Source organism: Mycteria americana, chromosome 9 (assembly GCF_035582795.1).
Source record: "Mycteria americana isolate JAX WOST 10 ecotype Jacksonville Zoo and Gardens chromosome 9, USCA_MyAme_1.0, whole genome shotgun sequence".
NCBI classification, from domain to species: domain Eukaryota; kingdom Metazoa; phylum Chordata; class Aves; order Ciconiiformes; family Ciconiidae; genus Mycteria; species Mycteria americana.
The window spans coordinates 11,395,458-11,413,758 of record NC_134373.1 but is presented as its reverse complement, the minus strand read 5'-3'; the positions used below and the strand labels follow the sequence as shown (position 1 = coordinate 11,413,758).

Genomic DNA, 18,301 nt, shown 5'->3' with positions numbered 1-18,301 from the left:
ATCCATTTTTAGCCTGAAAATGGATAAATATTTCAGAAATGTAAGGGAACATTTAATAAGAAAAAAAAGTTTTGTTATGCAAGTTGCATACCGTGAATAGAATCTACACATTATCTTATTTTATAGAAACTAACAGAAACCAGCTGTAATTTTCATATGTGAAAAATCTTGTCTATTATTTTAGGCAGCTAAAAGAAATAGAAGACAAGATTTTAGAAGTTCTTTCAGCCTCAGAAGGAAATATTTTGGAGGATGAAACTGCTATCAAGATATTGTCTTCTTCCAAAGTTCTGGCTAATGAGATTTCTGAAAAGCAAGCTGTAGCTGAAGAGACAGAAAAGAAGATTGATGCTATTCGTATGGGCTACCGTCCTATTGCTATCCATTCGTCAATATTGTTTTTTTCTATTGCTGATCTAGCCAACATTGAGCCAATGTACCAGTATTCACTCATGTGGTTTATTAACCTTTTCATCATGTCTATAGATAATTCGGAGCAATCAGAAGTTTTACAAACGAGGTAAGAGTGGTAATTCACCATTGGTAATGTATTCATAGTTACTCCAGAAATGTTACTGTCATTTCTCCAAAGTGTGTTGTCTCGGGCTTTGCATTTTGAAATATTTTTTTGTACATATATATGTCAGATATTTTTCTGGAAAATAATTTATTCATAGAAACAAAATAGTACAATATATTACAAGTGCAACATATTCCACTATTTCTATTTAGTAATTGCTACCTCGAATCATGTGTGAAATTACAAAGTATCAGTTAGATAAAAATGGTCCACTTTCTTTGATTTTATATTTCACTGCATGTAGAGACTTTGTATGTCTTCAAGAAACTTTTTCCACACAACTGGTGAGAGAGAATGAAGTCTTGTGACTGGGGCTCTTGGCTGTAGAGTGTGCAAGGCAGTAATTATTAACCCAAACATTTTTTTAATTCAGTTTGATTATTGTTTTATACTTAAGGTATCCCTCCCTCTTCCAGCTTGTTCATGAGAACAGGAGAAACTGTGCAGTCTTTAATGATCTGAATTTATTTTACATATAATGGACCTCACTATTATGATCACGTTAGGATTATTCAAAATATACCCTTGAAGTGAATTGTCTACACAGAGATTGTTAAAGAAAGTTTTTCAGAGTTCTATCACATCAGTTACTAAATTCTACTTTAGTGGCTTTATTTGATCTTCAAATCACAGAGCATTGCTCCTGTTGCTTAGCTACTTGCCTGTTCATCAAATGAACAAAGGATGGGAGAGGGAAACTACTCTCCCAATTTGCATATAGAAAATTTTTCTAGTTAAAATTGCAAATGGCAATTTCTGAATTATCCATTACTGTCCATATTTTATTTAAATACAAGTAAGTTGTAGTACTTAGTGTGTAGTTTAATGTGTAGTGTTCAGTTTAGTGGCATACTGGTTATGAAGGTTATTTTTTCATTAGAATTTAGTCAAGGTCTGGGCAATCTAAGTCTAGCACAACTGTTTTATCAAAGATATTGCTACTAATTATTTAAATCAGAGCTTAATATTTTGGTATCATATTTAAAACTACATTCAAAGTAGCCTTTTACCAATAAGGCAATCTGTGTTTTATAAACCTAGCTCTTTGACTTTAAATCTTACTCTTTCATATCTCAAAAAATCCCTGTGTGCCTAAATTAAAGTAAGCAATAAATAAAATAATCTCATTTTGATTCAGAACCTGTCAGCAGAAATATACGGATACAGGACCTGAATCCCAGCTGACAGTGTGCATTCCCAGGGAATGATTGGTGTAAGCCCATTTTGATAATTTTGCCCAGTGAAGGCAAAGGAAGACAGACTCACAGAAGATTCTCTGTGAATTAATAATTTGTCTTGGGTTATCTTCACTAGTCAGATATTTTTTATTACAGGCTCTGTGCTGAGGTTTTTTTTTTTTTAATCATTCTTTTCTCATGCAAACCACATTACTTCTGTAACTTGAAAAAAGTTTACATTTTGTCCCATGGCCATCTTTGTGTCAGTGTTTTGTGTATAAATTATATGTATATCCATTTAACTGATGAGGAATCAGTAATTTTGAAAGGACTTAAAATGCTAATAAAAAACTGGGAGCATTTATATATTACAGTAATATTATTAAAAATGGTCTATTTCTTGTTAGCTGAATGGAAGAAAACAAAACCAGATTGAAACACAAGACTGAAAAGGAGACACAGATCAAATAACATAGCTTGCTCTCAGTCTTGATCTTCTGTCAAAAGCTTTCCACTTTCCAATTATAATAGATCACACTTAGGTTCCTGAATGATCACCATGTCTGAACTGCAGGAATACCCTCCGAGTAGGTCCCTGCCAAGGGATTGGTGACCTAGGTATTTGGAAGAAGGCCATAGCACCTCTCCACATCTTTGTTACTACCTTTAAAGAAGTATTTGAAGTAGTTGTGCAAATTCAGACACTGCATGTCTAACCACCCAAATGGACTTTTCCTTATTTTGACTAGGTGTTCAAGGTATTTGAACTTAAACCTTTATAAAACAATAGATGGCCTCTGTGCTTTGTATTTAAAGCAAATTATTGCTAATAAATCACAGAGTTTTAAATATATTTGTATTATAGTGTATTAAGGAAAATACTCTGTAGAATGGGAAATGTATTTCAGATAACCTTTAAAGATGGACTGTTTTGATTTTGGCACTGGTATTTATATTCGTAATGAATTTTAAAATTGCTGCTCTTTTCCGCCCCTCCCAAAAGGGGCCTCTCACTTCCTCTGAAAATCATGTGTTACTAAGTTGTAATTGCACTTAAATGTTTTTTATGTTATTTTGCTCACAAAATGGTATGTGCTTTGGGGTAATTGACCAGAGAGTTTATTAGAACAAAGAAGATCTAAATGGTTTGTAATAGGTTTCCAGAGTGCACACTCTTCAGAGTGATATTAATGGAAGGTGGTTCTTTTTCTGACACCTGTAGGTTGAAGATTCTCAAGGATCATTTTACTTACTCACTTTATGTCAATGTCTGTCGCTCCCTCTTTGAAAAGGACAAGCTGCTCTTCTCTTTTTGTGTAACTGTGAATCTCCTCAAACATGAAAGATTGGTCAGTAATTAAAAATAATTTGTGATTTCATATGATATATATTAAACTGCATATACAAACTATCAGTAATAGGAACATACAGGATAAGAATAGAAAAATAAGTTTATATATAATTATATTACTTAAGCCTCAATTTGGTGTGTTTTATTTTCGTTTTAATAAGCAATTATAAGTATTGAAAAAGGTTCTCTAGAATAAAATAACTATACAACAAACAGGTATGGCAAAACTGAGCTAGATGATAACAGTTTTTCTAAACATTACTGAAACCAAAGCCCAGCCTATGTTATTCTTACAGTGAACACTTTGCAGAATTTTACTGTAATGTATTCAGAGTTCTAAGAGCATATAAAAATTAATTGTAACCACTGATTTAAGAAACTACTCATCTTTTTCACTTAACGTGCTAAATGTGTTTATTTTTTGCATAGAAATCCTCAAAATCAAACACGTGTACCAACTGAATTCTATTAATTTCTAGTAATTCTTTACAAAATATTTCTTTACAGGATTTTTAAAATTCATAATGAAATACATGCATTTTAACAATATCATCTGCAAAACAGTACTTATAGTTGCTTGGAGTTGTTTCTTTCAGTGTAATATGGAAACATTAAAAATTTTAGAAACTTTTGAAATGTTTATATTGGGGAATACATAGAAGTGAATTCTTTCAAGAGCTGATAGTAATAATCAGGGCACACTGTTCTCCTGTTCACAGGGATTTACAAATTTAAGCCATCAAAGAAATTTTGAGATAAAGGAATATTGAGAAAGGAATGAGACACGTAATAGGTTGATATTTCTTTTTCGTATTTAGACTTGCATTATGGGAAAAGGTTGCAAAATATATGGTTCCCTGAGATATCACCAATATTTTTTTTCCTTCAACATTTTGGGATTTGAAGAATCCCAAACCTAATCAGTTAACCTAACCTAATCTAAAAACCTAATCAGTTAACATTGTTCATTCCCCAAGTTTAGGAATGCAGATGAATCTTTAAATTGTTACGTATCTTATGTTTTTTAATTCCTTAAATTCATGTTTAACTGAACCAGACACTGAATACTTTGGAAATAAGCTTTTAGTAGTTGTATAGAAGCTTTTTCAACTAATGCAAGAGTTCAGATAAATGTACTGATTTCCTACATAATGTACTAAAACCATTAGATTTTATTTAGTTAGTCCTGAGAGCAGTGTTTTTCATTGTAGATTAATGAGAATGAGTGGAAATTCCTGTTGACTGGAGGCATAGGTTTGGACAATCCCTTTTCTAATCCATGTACCTGGCTTCCTCCAAAATCTTGGGATGAAATTTGTCGACTAGAAGATTTGCCATGCTTCACAAACATTCGTAAGGATTTTACGCGACTAAAGGATGGATGGAAATTGGTATATGACAGCTTGGTATGTTAACATTCGTGATTGCTTGCATTCATAAGCTAATTAACACACTGAAAATATTTATTCAGGGAAAAGAAAGTGCTGTCATTTTACATGGTATGTTCTTACATATATGAATGTAAATATTTAAGCAAATGGTGTGTAGTAGTAAATTATTGTCAATTTGTCAGGTGGCTTCTGAATAGCAAGTAATTATTTGAATTGAATTTGATGGAAAAAAGGCAACAAAACCTGGAGTACTAAGGTGATAGTGAAATTTGCTAAACTTAAAGCAACCACTGTCCCTTGTCAGTCTATACATTTGTTTACCATGCTTTGGGGATGCCTTTTCATGCTATTATGTAGCATGCTGCTTTCCTGGATAAATGTAAAAAACCAATTATTGCCATGTAGAGAAATTAGAACGGGATTTGGGAGACGTGTGATTCCGTCTTCTCCCAGTGACCTGATATATGCATTAATGACTTACTTTGTCTTCATCTAACTTCATCACTGTTTCCTTAAAAAATATAAGCTCTTCAGATGAATTTTACTCCATGTTTGGGTACTTGCTTCATCTTTAATCTTACTATTAAATCCTTTTTTTATTTTATCATACTCCCTCCTTCTGCTTCTTGATATGCAAAGTGCTCATCATACACATACATCCTGAAAAAATGATTAAAAAAGTTATCCTTCTTTCCTACTTGCACCATATCTGACCATAACCACTTGCATGTTCAGATAATACTGTCCATTTGTGCTAGTCCATTGAACCACTTTTCTCACTGTTAACTTAAATGATGAAAATTTATCACCAATATTCAGTCAAATGACCCAGAACTTCTTACACCCATTTCAAAAAGATTAATTGTGTGTTTTATTCATTGTAAATGGCAAAGATTTAGAAATTCTTTCTATTTAAAAAATGGGCTTAAAGTATACAGAGAGGAAAATAACAGATTTTTGGTTGGAAATGCTCATAAGTGTACAATGAGAGACATTAAAGAAACTAAGCAGCTGCAGCTCCTTCAGTTGTCCAGATTACAGAAAACAGGTGAATAGCAGAGATAATGCTTTACTTGGGCATTTACAAAAAGATACAGAAAATTGAGGGCTTTAGTTCTTCTTTGGGAAATAGTCACTTGGAAAATGAACAGAGAAATGATGGCATTTGAAAAAGAGATTGAGGGAGGGGACTACTTAATTAAGCACTTTGGGATTATAGCTTTTTAAAGCAATGCCTAATTAAATTAAAGGTCATGACTTTCAGAAGTAAAGATTCAAGATGTGTGTGATAGCTATATGTGCATTCACACAGCCAAACTGAAATAAAAAGAAATTTCATCATTTAAGTGGCATTCAATAAAATGATATCTATAGACTGAGATCATCAGTTAACTGATAAAGAATCTAATAAACAGTAGCCAGGAACATTCAGTTACTGAACCTTGAGTGCTAGATGAAAAGGAATGGCATTATCTATCACTGTCCTGATATAAGAGAATTGCTATACCTTTTACTTGTTATGTGAAAACATTTTCATTACCAATCTAGCTTTAATACTAGTACTTTCATGGGAATGCACTGGAATTTTAAAAAATGCTAGTTAATGGGTCTTGGGGAAGATTCCTTTTTGATAGCTTTTTTTTTATCACCAGTAATATGCAACCAGCTTTTCCTACTGTCTTGTTACTGATACACAAATTTAAATAAAGGGCAGTTTCATGCATGTGTGTTAAAGAAGGAGGGCACAAAATCAGTGTTGCTTGAGCCGCTTTGTCATCAGCAACCATACACTGAATATGAATGTTTTTCAAAGGACTTTGAGATGCACTTTTCTCCTCCTACTGTTGTAGATCAGGTTGCTTCCAAAAGTAGAGGAGACCTGACTTAAACTTCCCAATTCAAGGGTTCCATGTATTTTATCTAAATTTGTATTGCATATCTTGGAGTAGGGACCGAAACTTTGTTCTTCTCTAGCTGGCTGACTTAATCTCTAAGCTACTGATGCATCTCTTCTCACAGAGAAGTGAAGAGTTTTCAACACAGTGGCACACCTCAATGGAGTCTTCAGTGCAACCTTCACTCCTCAGTGTTTCCTAATTCACTCAGTTTTCTACTAGGCTTGCAAATTTTTAGCTAAACTCTTCAACAGCTGTTGTAATGTCATTCTGAGGTACCTATTTTCCCTCATATATTAATATAAAAATAAGGCAGCATTCTGGATTCTGATCTGAAACTAAGCGCCTAGAAGTTGGGGAAGGAGGGAGCCAGGCTCCAGATCCTTAGCAGAATGTGAGCTCCATTGTGATTTGTTAAAGTTGCTTAGAATGCAGTTTGTGCAGGTCTGTCTGCATACCTCTGTGCCCAACCCTCTACAGGCAAGCCTAAGAGGCTCACCAGCAGAGCTGTAATACCAGTTTCCAGAAAGGCATAGCTAGCTGGCACTGTACTTCAGTCTAATAAGAAGTTAACATACCACACAACAACTGCTGTTCCCAATCTGATACCTGCAATAACAACATAACAGCTGGATTATTCATAGACCATTTACAAACTAAGTTCTCTGATGCATGGTTTGACTTAATTTTCCAATTCTTCTTTTCCTGCACTCATTTTCTGCATTCAGATGCAACCTAACTTGTAGTTATCATGTAATACTGTAATGTGATTGTCATTGATTATATGGTTATCATTGTAATATCACTGTAATATTGAAGACTGACACCATAATTCAGTTCTAACAGAAAGAGGGAGGTAAAGGGCATTTTCAGGTTTCCTCCACTTTCTAGAAAGAAACTTTGGGTTATCATCTTTTAACCACTTAAAAAAATACTATAACTTCTCTGCTATAAGAGAAGCTTCTTAGATAAATATATATTTAAAGTTTAGGTTTTTTAAAAGCTTTAAGCATGTTCACCCTATTTCTGTAGATTAAGAAGAAAATACATCATGGATTGATGTGTCAAGTTAAAAGATATTTTACTCTCACTATAGGTAATTCACAAATGCTTTAAAGAATGTTGAAATACATATGTTTTTAGGATCCCCAGCATGAGGATTTTCCTGCAGAGTGGAAAGACAAGTTGGGGGAGTTCCAAAGGATGCTTATCATTCGCTGCCTGAGACCTGACAAAGTATGTACGAAACTTTCACCGTATTCAAAAAGGTCTGTCCATCTTAGAAATCAAAAGTATTTGCAAGTATGCATTTCAACTGCGTTGTCTACAACCATTCTACAACAGCCTATCAAAGAAAAATAGGAATTAACAAGATTTCAAAAAAACCAGCAAGTTTGAAATTGTAATGAAAAATCTTTTTAAAACAGAAGGGTAGGCCTTTAGCTTTTGTTAAGTTTCAGTGTGTACACCAAAATCCCCAGAGCTCTTCCTCCTTGAGACCGTCTTACAAATCTTGTGACTTTCCTTTTTCAGTACACCTGCTATTTTTGCTTATGTAACTTTTTTGATGGATGTCACTATCTATGGTAAATTTTGTGTGATCTAGGAAGATAATTTAACAGTAAGCAGGAGTGTAGATAATGCAGGTGCTTAAAGGTAGTAATTATTGCAGACACACAGGTCCATTTTGTTCTATGGAAAGAGTTTTTAAGCAGAACTGTTCTGATTTGAGTCTGTCTAGCTGTAAAGCTTGAATGTGGCACAGATCACAATAGGTGCTCACAGTTGTGAATCTTTATTCCAAAAAAGTCAACCTACTAAAAACCAGAATATAAGTATTTGCTTAGACATTGTTCATATTTTCACAGGTTAGTGGGACTACTATTAGTCCACACCTAGCCATAATGACAGAGCACATTGTGAAAGATAGGAGTTAGTATAAACAGTTATGACCTCTGTTCCAGAGAGCCTATGAAAGGAATTCTCTACACTTCCTCACACAACTGTTTAGCTTTATATTAGTACTCAGATAAAAACATGAATGCTTGTACCATATAAAGAGGAGAAACTTTGAGTGTCAGACTTTACGCTTCACTTCTCCTGGATTTTTTTTGACCGGCAGGGTGAGCTTTCAGGATGTTGGGCAGATGGATCAGCATGGAGAGGCACTGGTGGTGGTGGTGGTGTATAGTGATGCTTGGAGACAAAGTTATCCACAAGACGCTGCCTAGTTGCGGCGACTTCTTCTTCAAAAGAGTTTATTATGCTTCTGCCAGTTTTGCACTTAAAGCAAAGCAAAAGATTGAGACTTTCAACTGAGCAATTTAACTGTCTGGTTCAACTACATTCAAAACTTAGATCCTCAAAAACCCACTGATCTGCCACTAATTCTAGCTTAGAAGTCTGCTTTTGGCTATGGTCTACTGCTGTCTGAATGGTGCAGAGCAGTTTGGCAGATATTTCATATGCATACCCCCATTTGATTCAGAAACTCCTCCATCAGCCTTGCCAGTAGGGCTCAGTTCAGTGAGCCCTTTTGGTTATGTCTAGTATACTTTGTCTTTTAAAGTAAATTGTGAACCTATTGTTTAGCTGAATGTTACATTACATCAGGGAGGGAGAATTCAGTTTGATTTTCTTATGTGTGAAGACGCGTGATCTCCATTCTCAGGATGCATTAGGATATTGGTGCTTCAGGATGACAGCATGCTCTGGACCAGGCCTAGTGTGTAGCCCTCCAAGCTATTTGTGACAGTATTCTTGGGGAAAAAGTGTCCCCACTTGAAGCTGCTGCTTCAAGTTTTCTATATGCTGTATTTAGAAATAAAGTAATATTATGGCCGAGACACCTTTTGTACCTTAGAACACTGCTGTAAGTCATTCACTGTTCAGGTTAGGTAACAACATCACCTTCTCACTCTTAGTCCACCTTTTAAGATATCAGACTGCTCCCACTGCAGCATGCGATCCTATTTTTATGTATTTGAGTCTGTTGTATAGGGAACTTAAATACTTAACCTTGACAGTCACCAGGTATATTTTCAATATGGAACATTATCACCAAGGCAAAGACCTTACTTGTGCAAACCCACCAGGAAGTAAGATGCAGAACCTTTACTGTGCCTCATCAGGGAACTTGGTTCACTTGATTCTTACTATCCATAGGATTAGGGTTCATATATCAAAGATCAGCTGATCTTGATCAACTAGTTGAAGCACCTCAGTTTTGTGTGCTTTTGTATGTGTCAACACTATGGCATGCATGAAATCCAGAAGTGGGGAGGAGTAAAACTGGATAACTGTAAGACATTTCACATGGGCTTTAAAGTTTGAAAGCTTGATTAGACGGATTTACATGTAAAACTGGACATGTGAAGCAATGACCTAGTCAAATTTTGTCTTTTCATATGTGTTGTTCATCCCTCCTGAGAAAGGTAGAGCTGCTCATTGTAGAGCTTCCTGGATTGATTGATTATTGCACCCAAGATATTTTTTCTGCTGTACTGAGTTGTTGGAAAAACATTTCTAAAGGAAACAGGTTTTCCTTCAAAAGCTAGACAGTAGACTGCACTGGGAAGTGTTCAGGTACAGATTTCTTAGCCAATAATGCACGTAAATCATTACTTCAGAATAAGTCATGTTCTAGCCTTACACAATCACTCCTTGCTGATGCTTGGAAATCGTAGATGGAAGTTCTTGTTTACATTCTAGCTTTGAATCTTATATTAAGATTATTTGGTTAACACTTACAAGGAAGGTTCTCAGCCGTGTCATCTCCAGCATGTAGTACTCCTCCATTGTCAGGTCATCAAAGTGCTTAGTAAGGGATAAAAAGCCACAGCTGTGACGTTTGGCGTGTTCCTCCCTGCAGTGTAAACCCAGAATAAGAACAGATATTAAACCCATGAAAGCTGCATTTCACGAGATGAAGAAATCTGAACAGACAGGTCTCTTCAGTACTTCTACTGTCTATCAGTAGAAAAAGTATCATACAGAAAACATTGAAATAGATTTTAGTGGATCTCAGATAAAAGCTAGTTGAACTATTTCAAGGTTACTGGGTAAGATAAACTTTCAGTAGGCTTCAGTTTTGTGGACTGTTACAGAGAAATTGGTAATTTTATAATGAGTGAGGGGATGTTGTCAAAAGAAGTTTGGAGGAATACTTCAAGAACATTGTTACATCTGTGCTTACCATGGGTCATCATTTGGTTCCCAGCCCTCCAGTTCTATCAAGCAAAAGAAACATTTTGCCACGTCTGGTTCATTTGCATTTGGACAGTGGACAAAGCCCGCCTTTGCCATCTGCAGGTGACAGTTTAGAAGTTTAGAGCCTCATCCAACACACTGCTCATGTTCACATCAGCAAACTGTTTCTGAGAGCTTGCAAATAATGCCTTTCCCCACAATGTCTATCAGCACAGATCAGGCTGAAAAATAAATTTTAAGTGTGAGGACTGCAAGCAGGTAAATAAGCAACTAGTAAAGGAACAAGGAATAGGCTACAAGTAGTGAAGGGATTTCTGCAGGCTACCGGAGTAGCTTTGTTCTACCAGATAACGTGTAGTAGATACCATGCTACACAGGCATTTCAGTAGCAGTACATGAGATCTGCCATAGCCAGGACTTTAAAGAATATTTTCAGAGAAAAAACATAGCATAAGACTATGGACATAGAAAACCTTTAAATATAAGTTATGTGAGTAAAATATTACATCTTTAATTTCTATGTTTTCTTGTCACTTTAGAATCACATCTGGTCAGAACACTAAAAATTAAGTAAGTTTGTTTCAGTTATCAAAATTCACACCTTCTCAGATAACTCTTGCAGTATGACTCATCTGAGATCCAGCCTGGAAGTTTCATGCGTGTGCCAAAGTAGAAGTCAGGTGGATTTTTTTTTTAAATGCTCAAGTCAAAGCCTACAGGGACATAAACACTAAGTTTTCTAAAATTTAAATAATTTCGATTTCTGAATTTTAAGTAGTGATCATTCTGCTACTTCATCTTTCCTGCTGGATGTGTACTTGTTTCTTCTAATGTAGGCTTCTTTTTTATGGATGAAAATTTGCAATCAGAAAGACTACACAATACAAGAAATTAACTTTCAAGTGACAAGAATAAAAAAAATGAAAACAAGAAATGTAACTATATGCAATTCTGTAGCTAGACTAGTGAACTGAACATGCAGAAGCCCATCATCCTACCACAGTATTTCTGAGCAGGGAACAGAGGAAAGTTTGAGTATTCAACTTTTCATCATTTTCAGGCTTAGTGGAAGCTCACAATTCTTCTTGAACATGAACATACTTAACAATGACTTCACATTCAGGCACAGTATATAAAAAATAAGGCATAGTCAAAACATCCATTTTCAGACTTACATTCTCTGGAGTGCACTTGCAGTTCTCTATAAAAGGCCAGTTTGTGAAGGTTTTTAAACGGTTCTCATATTCATACATATCCTTAAATTCACTCAAGAGCTTGGAAGCCAAACCAAGCTCTTTCAAGAGCATCTCCATCTATAAAGACTGCAATTAGGATAGCCCCGAGCCTCCCTCCTGCTCTCAAATTTAAGGCATTACGCTAATTGGTGACACATTGCACCTGTAAAGCAGGGTATTAAAGTAAGTAAAAACACAGGTGAGTTTGAGCAGGACAATCAAGAGAAATGAAGCTACTGGAACTTTTTTCTTCTGTGTCACATTCTGTGTACTCAGTCACACTATATATTTATTAACTGAAAGCACCTATGCTAATGCAGTATGAAAATTACAAATTTTATAATTGAAATGTCAAAAATGCAAGTTAAAAAACTCTAGTTATGAATACAGCAATTTTACATATAAAATTTTTAAAAATGTTATGCTGGTTGTGACCAAAGTGGTTGAATTAACATTGCTATTTGAAACCTTTAGCGTTTCTTGAATTTCATGGTCAGAGATTAAATCTTAGTATCATCTTTGCAAATACTGTTGCATTTCTTTAAAGGGGAGGTGGTTATTGTAAAATAGTCTAGAGTGTGTCCAGAGATAGAATGACTGGTGATATTTAAAATAATTATATCTGTAAGGGTTTACAGGATCAAAGCATTAAGCTGTCATCTTATAAATTGTCTCTCATTTTGGTACAGAGCCCAGTTAACTTCAGTAGGAAGTTTAAACACCAGTGTGTACAAGACAAGCAATTTTCTAAGCCAAGATCTTAACACCTTTGAAAGGTGTTGCATTATGAGACTTGAAAATTGAAATCCTCTCCATAATACAGATGGAGTGAGTGCAGGAAAAAATCAGGCTTCCTATACCAGCACATTAGTCTGTCCAGATGTGGTGACAGAAATGAGATTAAGGATCATTTGCATAGGACTTCCAATTGCAACCCTCTTAGAGCATCTTTTTTGCCCAGATTTACCATGCTAAATCATTGATTCCTCTGGGACTGTACTTGTATCTAATTTTATATGCAGGAATACTGTCCTTGAAATTTATATGAAAATGTTTAGAGTAATATGTGTTAATGCTTACAGAGAAATAGGACACTTTAATTCTATTTTTCCTTTTTTTTTTTTTTTTTTTTTTTTAGATAATACCAACGGTGCAGGAATTTATCATTCACAACCTGGGCCGTCCATTTATTGAGCCACCTCCATTTGATTTGTCAAAAGCATTTTCTGATAGTCATTCTTGTGCACCACTGATATTTATACTTTCTCCTGGTGCCGACCCCATGGCAGCCCTTCTTAAGTTTGCTGATGATCAGGTATTTTAGTGTCTCCAGACTTTTTTAATATAGTTGATGCTTGTGTGTGTGTGTGCGCGCACGCATGTATGTTTGTATGAAGCAAGGAACTTTATTTAAGTAGAAGTTGAAATGCCAAAGTAAGCTCAAAAAACTGTTTTTAATTGCCCAAAAACATGTTAAAATTGATCTCATGGTTCTCTTTAACACAAAGCACTAATTAATGCAAGTGGATTGTTTATAGGAATGAATAATTTGTCTATTGTTTATAAGAAATTGTATGTTAAATATTTTTGGCATATTTTATAATGTTGTGATGTCGTGATCTATTTAACTAATTAGTTTGTGTAATCTCAAATGGAAAATGGAACAAAACCATAATGGTTTAAATGTTCATTGTAAGGAATCTTATCTGCAAATGGTAAGTTTTTACTAATCAGCATTATGTATAATATATTACTTAATTAAAAAACACTGTAGTAATATAGGACCTTAGGATCTTGGGTGGCATTTACACCTCAGAATTCAAATATGGATTTTTGTTGGCTTTGACTGTCATTATTATGGCATTTAAAGCAAAAAATTCCCAACAGCCTAAATCAGTTCTTATGTAGAAGAATACTGTTATAATACTAGAAAGTCGCTGTTTTCCGATAAGATGTATTTCTTGCACTTCCTGGCTATTATTCTGTCAGAAATCTGTGCTGTTGAGAAAAACAGATATACTTCAAGTCTCTAACCACCAAGCTGCAAATGTATCCTGCATTTTGTAGTAGGTTGTCTACATTCTTAAAGAGCATACTGTTTTCAGGAGTATTTTGAAACTATCAGAATTTTACAGTTCTTGATTAAATGGATGTGTAGTTGGAGCTTTTCACTGGAAGATAGATAAGAGGTTTTAGTCAACTGGAATGACATAAAAAAAAGATTTAAACAGTATTTTAAAATATACTGTACATTAAATATTTCAAGAATACATATAGATGGGAATTCTCATACCAGAAGGTTTAGTGTATTTATGCAATGTTATTCTTTCTTATAATATGCTTTCTATGTGCAGGGATACGGTGGTACAAAGCTTAGTTCTCTGTCACTTGGTCAAGGCCAAGGCCCAATAGCCATGAAAATGATAGAGAAGGCAGTAAAGGAAGGAACATGGGTAGTTCTGCAAAATTGCCATCTAGCAAGTTCATGGATGCCAATACTGGAAAGAGTCTGTGAGGTAAAAATAAGTATTATCATCATCTTATAAATACTTTTGAAGGCATGTCTGATCCATACAGGTGACTGAAAAGCCAGCTTAGTATATTTCGTGATGATTCACATTATATAAGGGTAATCATCACATATCAATTCTTTTTTCTTCTGCCTGCTGGAATAGAAAGTGCTCACAAACATGGTGGGTCTGGCCCATTCCTTGAATGGTAAATCCCTGCTGCTACAACAGTGTCTTCAGGCCAAGAGCTTTCATCATATGTCTATTGCTGCAGAAAAGCAGTATGCTAAGGAATTTTATCCTTGAACAGCTATAGGTTTCCAAAGAGGTACTAGTGTATATTTCTTTCTTTTCCCCTGCCCTTAATAAACTTAACATGTTTCTGATGTATACATATTATTACTATAGCCCTTCCCAGAACAGCTGTATGACAGTAAATGCAGTAAATGGGCAAAGTATACATTCCATTGCTCTTGTGGTACAGAGCCTGCACTTGGTTTTGTTCATATATTCCACAAACGTGCACAGGGAGGACAAATTTTAGTTCAAAACCCTGAAGTCTTGAATAAAAATACACCAGTCATAGAATGGAAGTTGTCATTCATAACTGTGAGTTTCACTATAATCACATATAAGCATCTAAGAAATTAAACTTTGGACTTGTGTATTTTCCCACTTTAAAAAAAAATTGCTTTAATAATAACACCTGAGGTGTATATTAATCTATTGTGTCTTCCAATTGCCTGTTTTTGTATGTGTTTATTGTAGGAGCTAAACCCTGATGCAACACATCCAGATTTCCGAATTTGGCTCACCAGTTACCCGTCTGCCACGTTCCCAGTGTCTGTACTTCAGAATGGAGTGAAGATGACTAACGAAGCACCAAAAGGTTTACGGGCCAATATAATTCGTTCGTACCTGATGGATCCAATATCTGATCCTGACTTTTTCAACAGCTGCAGAAAATCTGTTAGTAATGTTGTATTGTAACTTTGTAAATCAGTTAAAGCAGACCCTGATGACTGTGTATGTATGCTCTGGGGGGAAAAAACCTCCCAAATTAAGTAATTGTCTTCCACTGCAATGAAATCGGTTTTGATTACTGGTAATAGTGAAGTAAATTTAATTTTTATTTTATTGCTCACCTCCTACTTCTTCAACTGAGATTTTGTGGTGTGGCATTAATAATACAGCTCTCGAGTTTAAAAAAAAAAAAGACTGGAAAAAATCTTAACCACTGTTTTCATAATTAGATGTCTGTCTGCAAACGTATTTTACATTATTTTACATTATTTTTCTGTAATTAATGTAGTTCTTCTAAATGAGGTCATATACTTTGCTAAATGGTCTCAACTGAAAAACAAAACAAAAGTTCCTACCTGGAGCTTTTCTTTAAAGGCCTGAAATCTATCTTGATAATGAGGAAAAAACCCCACAAACATTGTGGGAACAATGTTTTATAATATAGTGGTGTAAAAAAAAAAATTCATAGGTACATGGTCTCATACACATAGTTGTATGTGTCGTATATTTTTTTTATTTGTACATGTAGATGGATATATAGCTTTAAAAATGAAATTGCTTTGAGGGTTCCACTGGTTTAAGAGACTATGTAGAACTGATGCTTATGACAGTTTGATGACTTCCTGCTGAAGGCCTTTGTATATCAAGAAAAAGCTACCCCTGACTCATAAACAGTATGTTACCAGAGCAGGAGATGCTGGGTTTTGAGTGACTCAGACAGCACTGCTGTGCAGGATGTGAGAAAAACTGAAACCGTTTAAACGAGCCATGAATTATTAATGGTGTTGCATTTGGTTTTAAGGCTGAGTTCAAGACATTGCTGTATGGCCTCTGCTTCTTCCATGCGCTGGTGCAAGAAAGGCGGAATTTTGGGCCGTTGGGTTGGAACATTCCATACGAGTTCAATGAGACTGACCTGCGCATCAGCGTGCAGCAGCTGCACATCTTCCTTGACCAGTACGAGGTACAGCAACCTCTCACAGTGGTCACTGGTCCTTGCTTGTGCTTTCTAGGACTGTTAGTGCATGTACCAATGCAGGCTGAGTGCTGCCACGACAATAGTTTAGTGGGGGCAGTGAATTAGAAACCAAGGTCTACCTGCAATAGTGCTAACCACATTTCATTTTCAGTGGTCAGTGTACCACGATCAGTATATAGCTAATGTGCGAAACTTTCAAATTACAATTTAGAAGTTCTGCTGTGCAAAATAGAGCAGTGTTTGTTCCATATAGTTGCCTTATTCCTTGGAATCTTATCCTGTCTCTAGGCAGGAGCTGTCTATTCAGCTCTTGACGATGTCACTGCAAGCTGTAAAATATCGTACTAAAACACTTAATTGCTAAATGTGATTTACTCAATGATAGGGATAATACCAGACCCCGGACTGTTGCAGATTACTAACAACCTTGATCTATTTGTGTGAATGTGGCAGATGACGTTTCCTTCCCTGTTTGCAGAGCTAGGAATTGTTTCATAGAAGCTCTCTGGAATTTGCTAGCAATACATGACACTTCTTTATGTTCCAGCTTCCTAAGCAACCCACTGTAGCCAGAATCTGTTAATAGTTATGGCTGGGGGCAGGAAGGGGATGTTATTTTCAAACTGCTGTGAGCCTGGAGTGGTTTTGGTTGTCAATGTGGTTAATAGGTAAATTGTGATTCAGCATGAGAAAGCAACTTCATGAAGGCGTGTGTTTCTTTTCCTGCAGGAGAGTGAAGGGGGGGTCTGAGAGGGATGTCTTCCCATTATATGACCAAAACTTCTGAGCAAATGTAGTCCCTAGCGGGGAGGGAAGCATTTTTTTCCCTGGAAGAAGATAATTTTTATGTAGTAAACAGATTTCTTGGTACTTGTTTCAACTGGTTTGCTTTATCCCAGTTCTCAGCATATCACCCGCTCTTGCCCTGACTTCCTGTAAATAATTTATCTCTTATCACTCATAACTTGTTCCTTTTATGCACCTAAGAGGAGTCCAGCTTCTCCCAATCTCAAGACTTTAAGCCTGTTTGATTTTATTTTCTAAAAAAAAAATAAATAAAATAAAATTTATGAGCACAGCTATGGCCCTGTGACAGCATACATTTATTTTAGTATGTATAGCCAAACAAGTATAGATAATTTTGGAAAAGTTTTCCATAAACTTGTACTCAGGGAGTTCCAGCTGCATTACTATGGAAATTTTTGGTGCTATTATTCTTCAAAAGAAGCAATGCTGGGTGACTTGATGGATGATTATTAAAGTATTTGAAGATCAGGAGAGCAATGGTACAAGCATGAACTAGCAGAAGTAAATAACAGCTTTTAAACTTTCCAGTGAGAATTCTGGATGAATTCCAAATAAATTACAATTATACCAATATGGCTGTCCAGAGAAGTGCAAGGCTGCAGTTCAGATCATTGTCTTGTTTTTTTTTCAGGAGGTGCCATATGATGCTCTTCGCTATATGACTGGAGAATGTAATTATGGTGGCAGAGTCACTGATGACTGGGATCGGCGTACGCTCCGTAGTGTTCTAAACATGTTCTTTTCCTCGGAAATCATTACAAATGTAGATTATAAATTTGATTCAAGTGGCCTTTATTTTGCTCCTCCCGCAGGAGATGTAAGTAAGAACAACAGAATTACCAACAGCTTATTTTTTTTAAAAAATAGATCTATCTTTACTGACATTGATATGTGCCTCCGTGCTTACTGCTGTCACTGCTCGCTTTTGTGGTTTCATCTCACATTCTATTAGGACTTGTTTCAGTGACTTCTAAGAAACAGAAAGGATGTAGAAAAACCCACCCCAACTACTACCAACTAAATTAACTTTGCTGTGTGTGAGTCAGCACACTTAGGGGACAATAAGGGGGAAACAGCCTGCTGAAGTTGAAAGCATTATAAAATAGGCACAAGAGAATTAGTTGATCGTATCTGCTGGAGGTA

The 18,301-nt window shown here is 35.6% G+C and overlaps 2 protein-coding genes across 3 annotated transcripts in view; one reads left to right on the top strand and one right to left on the bottom strand.

Annotated features, from left to right (window-relative positions):
- DNAH7 (dynein axonemal heavy chain 7) overlaps positions 1-18,301 on the top strand; it is a 120,148-nt gene that overhangs the window by 94,411 nt on the left and 7,436 nt on the right. For both annotated transcript variants that reach the window (XM_075512168.1, XM_075512167.1), the window contains exons 50-58: positions 185-520; positions 2,981-3,107; positions 4,321-4,515; positions 7,539-7,631; positions 12,978-13,154; positions 14,194-14,355; positions 15,118-15,318; positions 16,175-16,336; positions 17,790-17,975. In XM_075512168.1, the coding sequence (XP_075368283.1) occupies positions 185-520; positions 2,981-3,107; positions 4,321-4,515; positions 7,539-7,631; positions 12,978-13,154; positions 14,194-14,355; positions 15,118-15,318; positions 16,175-16,336; positions 17,790-17,975 (1,639 nt within the window). The remainder of the gene's footprint in view (positions 1-184; positions 521-2,980; positions 3,108-4,320; positions 4,516-7,538; positions 7,632-12,977; positions 13,155-14,193; positions 14,356-15,117; positions 15,319-16,174; positions 16,337-17,789; positions 17,976-18,301) is intronic.
- LOC142414691 (baculoviral IAP repeat-containing protein 5.1-like) lies at positions 7,881-12,068 on the bottom strand. The gene is made up of 4 exons (XM_075512177.1): positions 11,780-12,068; positions 10,591-10,700; positions 10,146-10,260; positions 7,881-8,678 (listed from the first exon to the last, which is right to left on the bottom strand). The coding sequence occupies exons 1-4, from the start codon at positions 11,915-11,917 to the stop codon at positions 8,487-8,489; spliced, it is 555 nt and encodes a 184-aa protein (XP_075368292.1). The 5' UTR covers positions 11,918-12,068; the 3' UTR covers positions 7,881-8,486.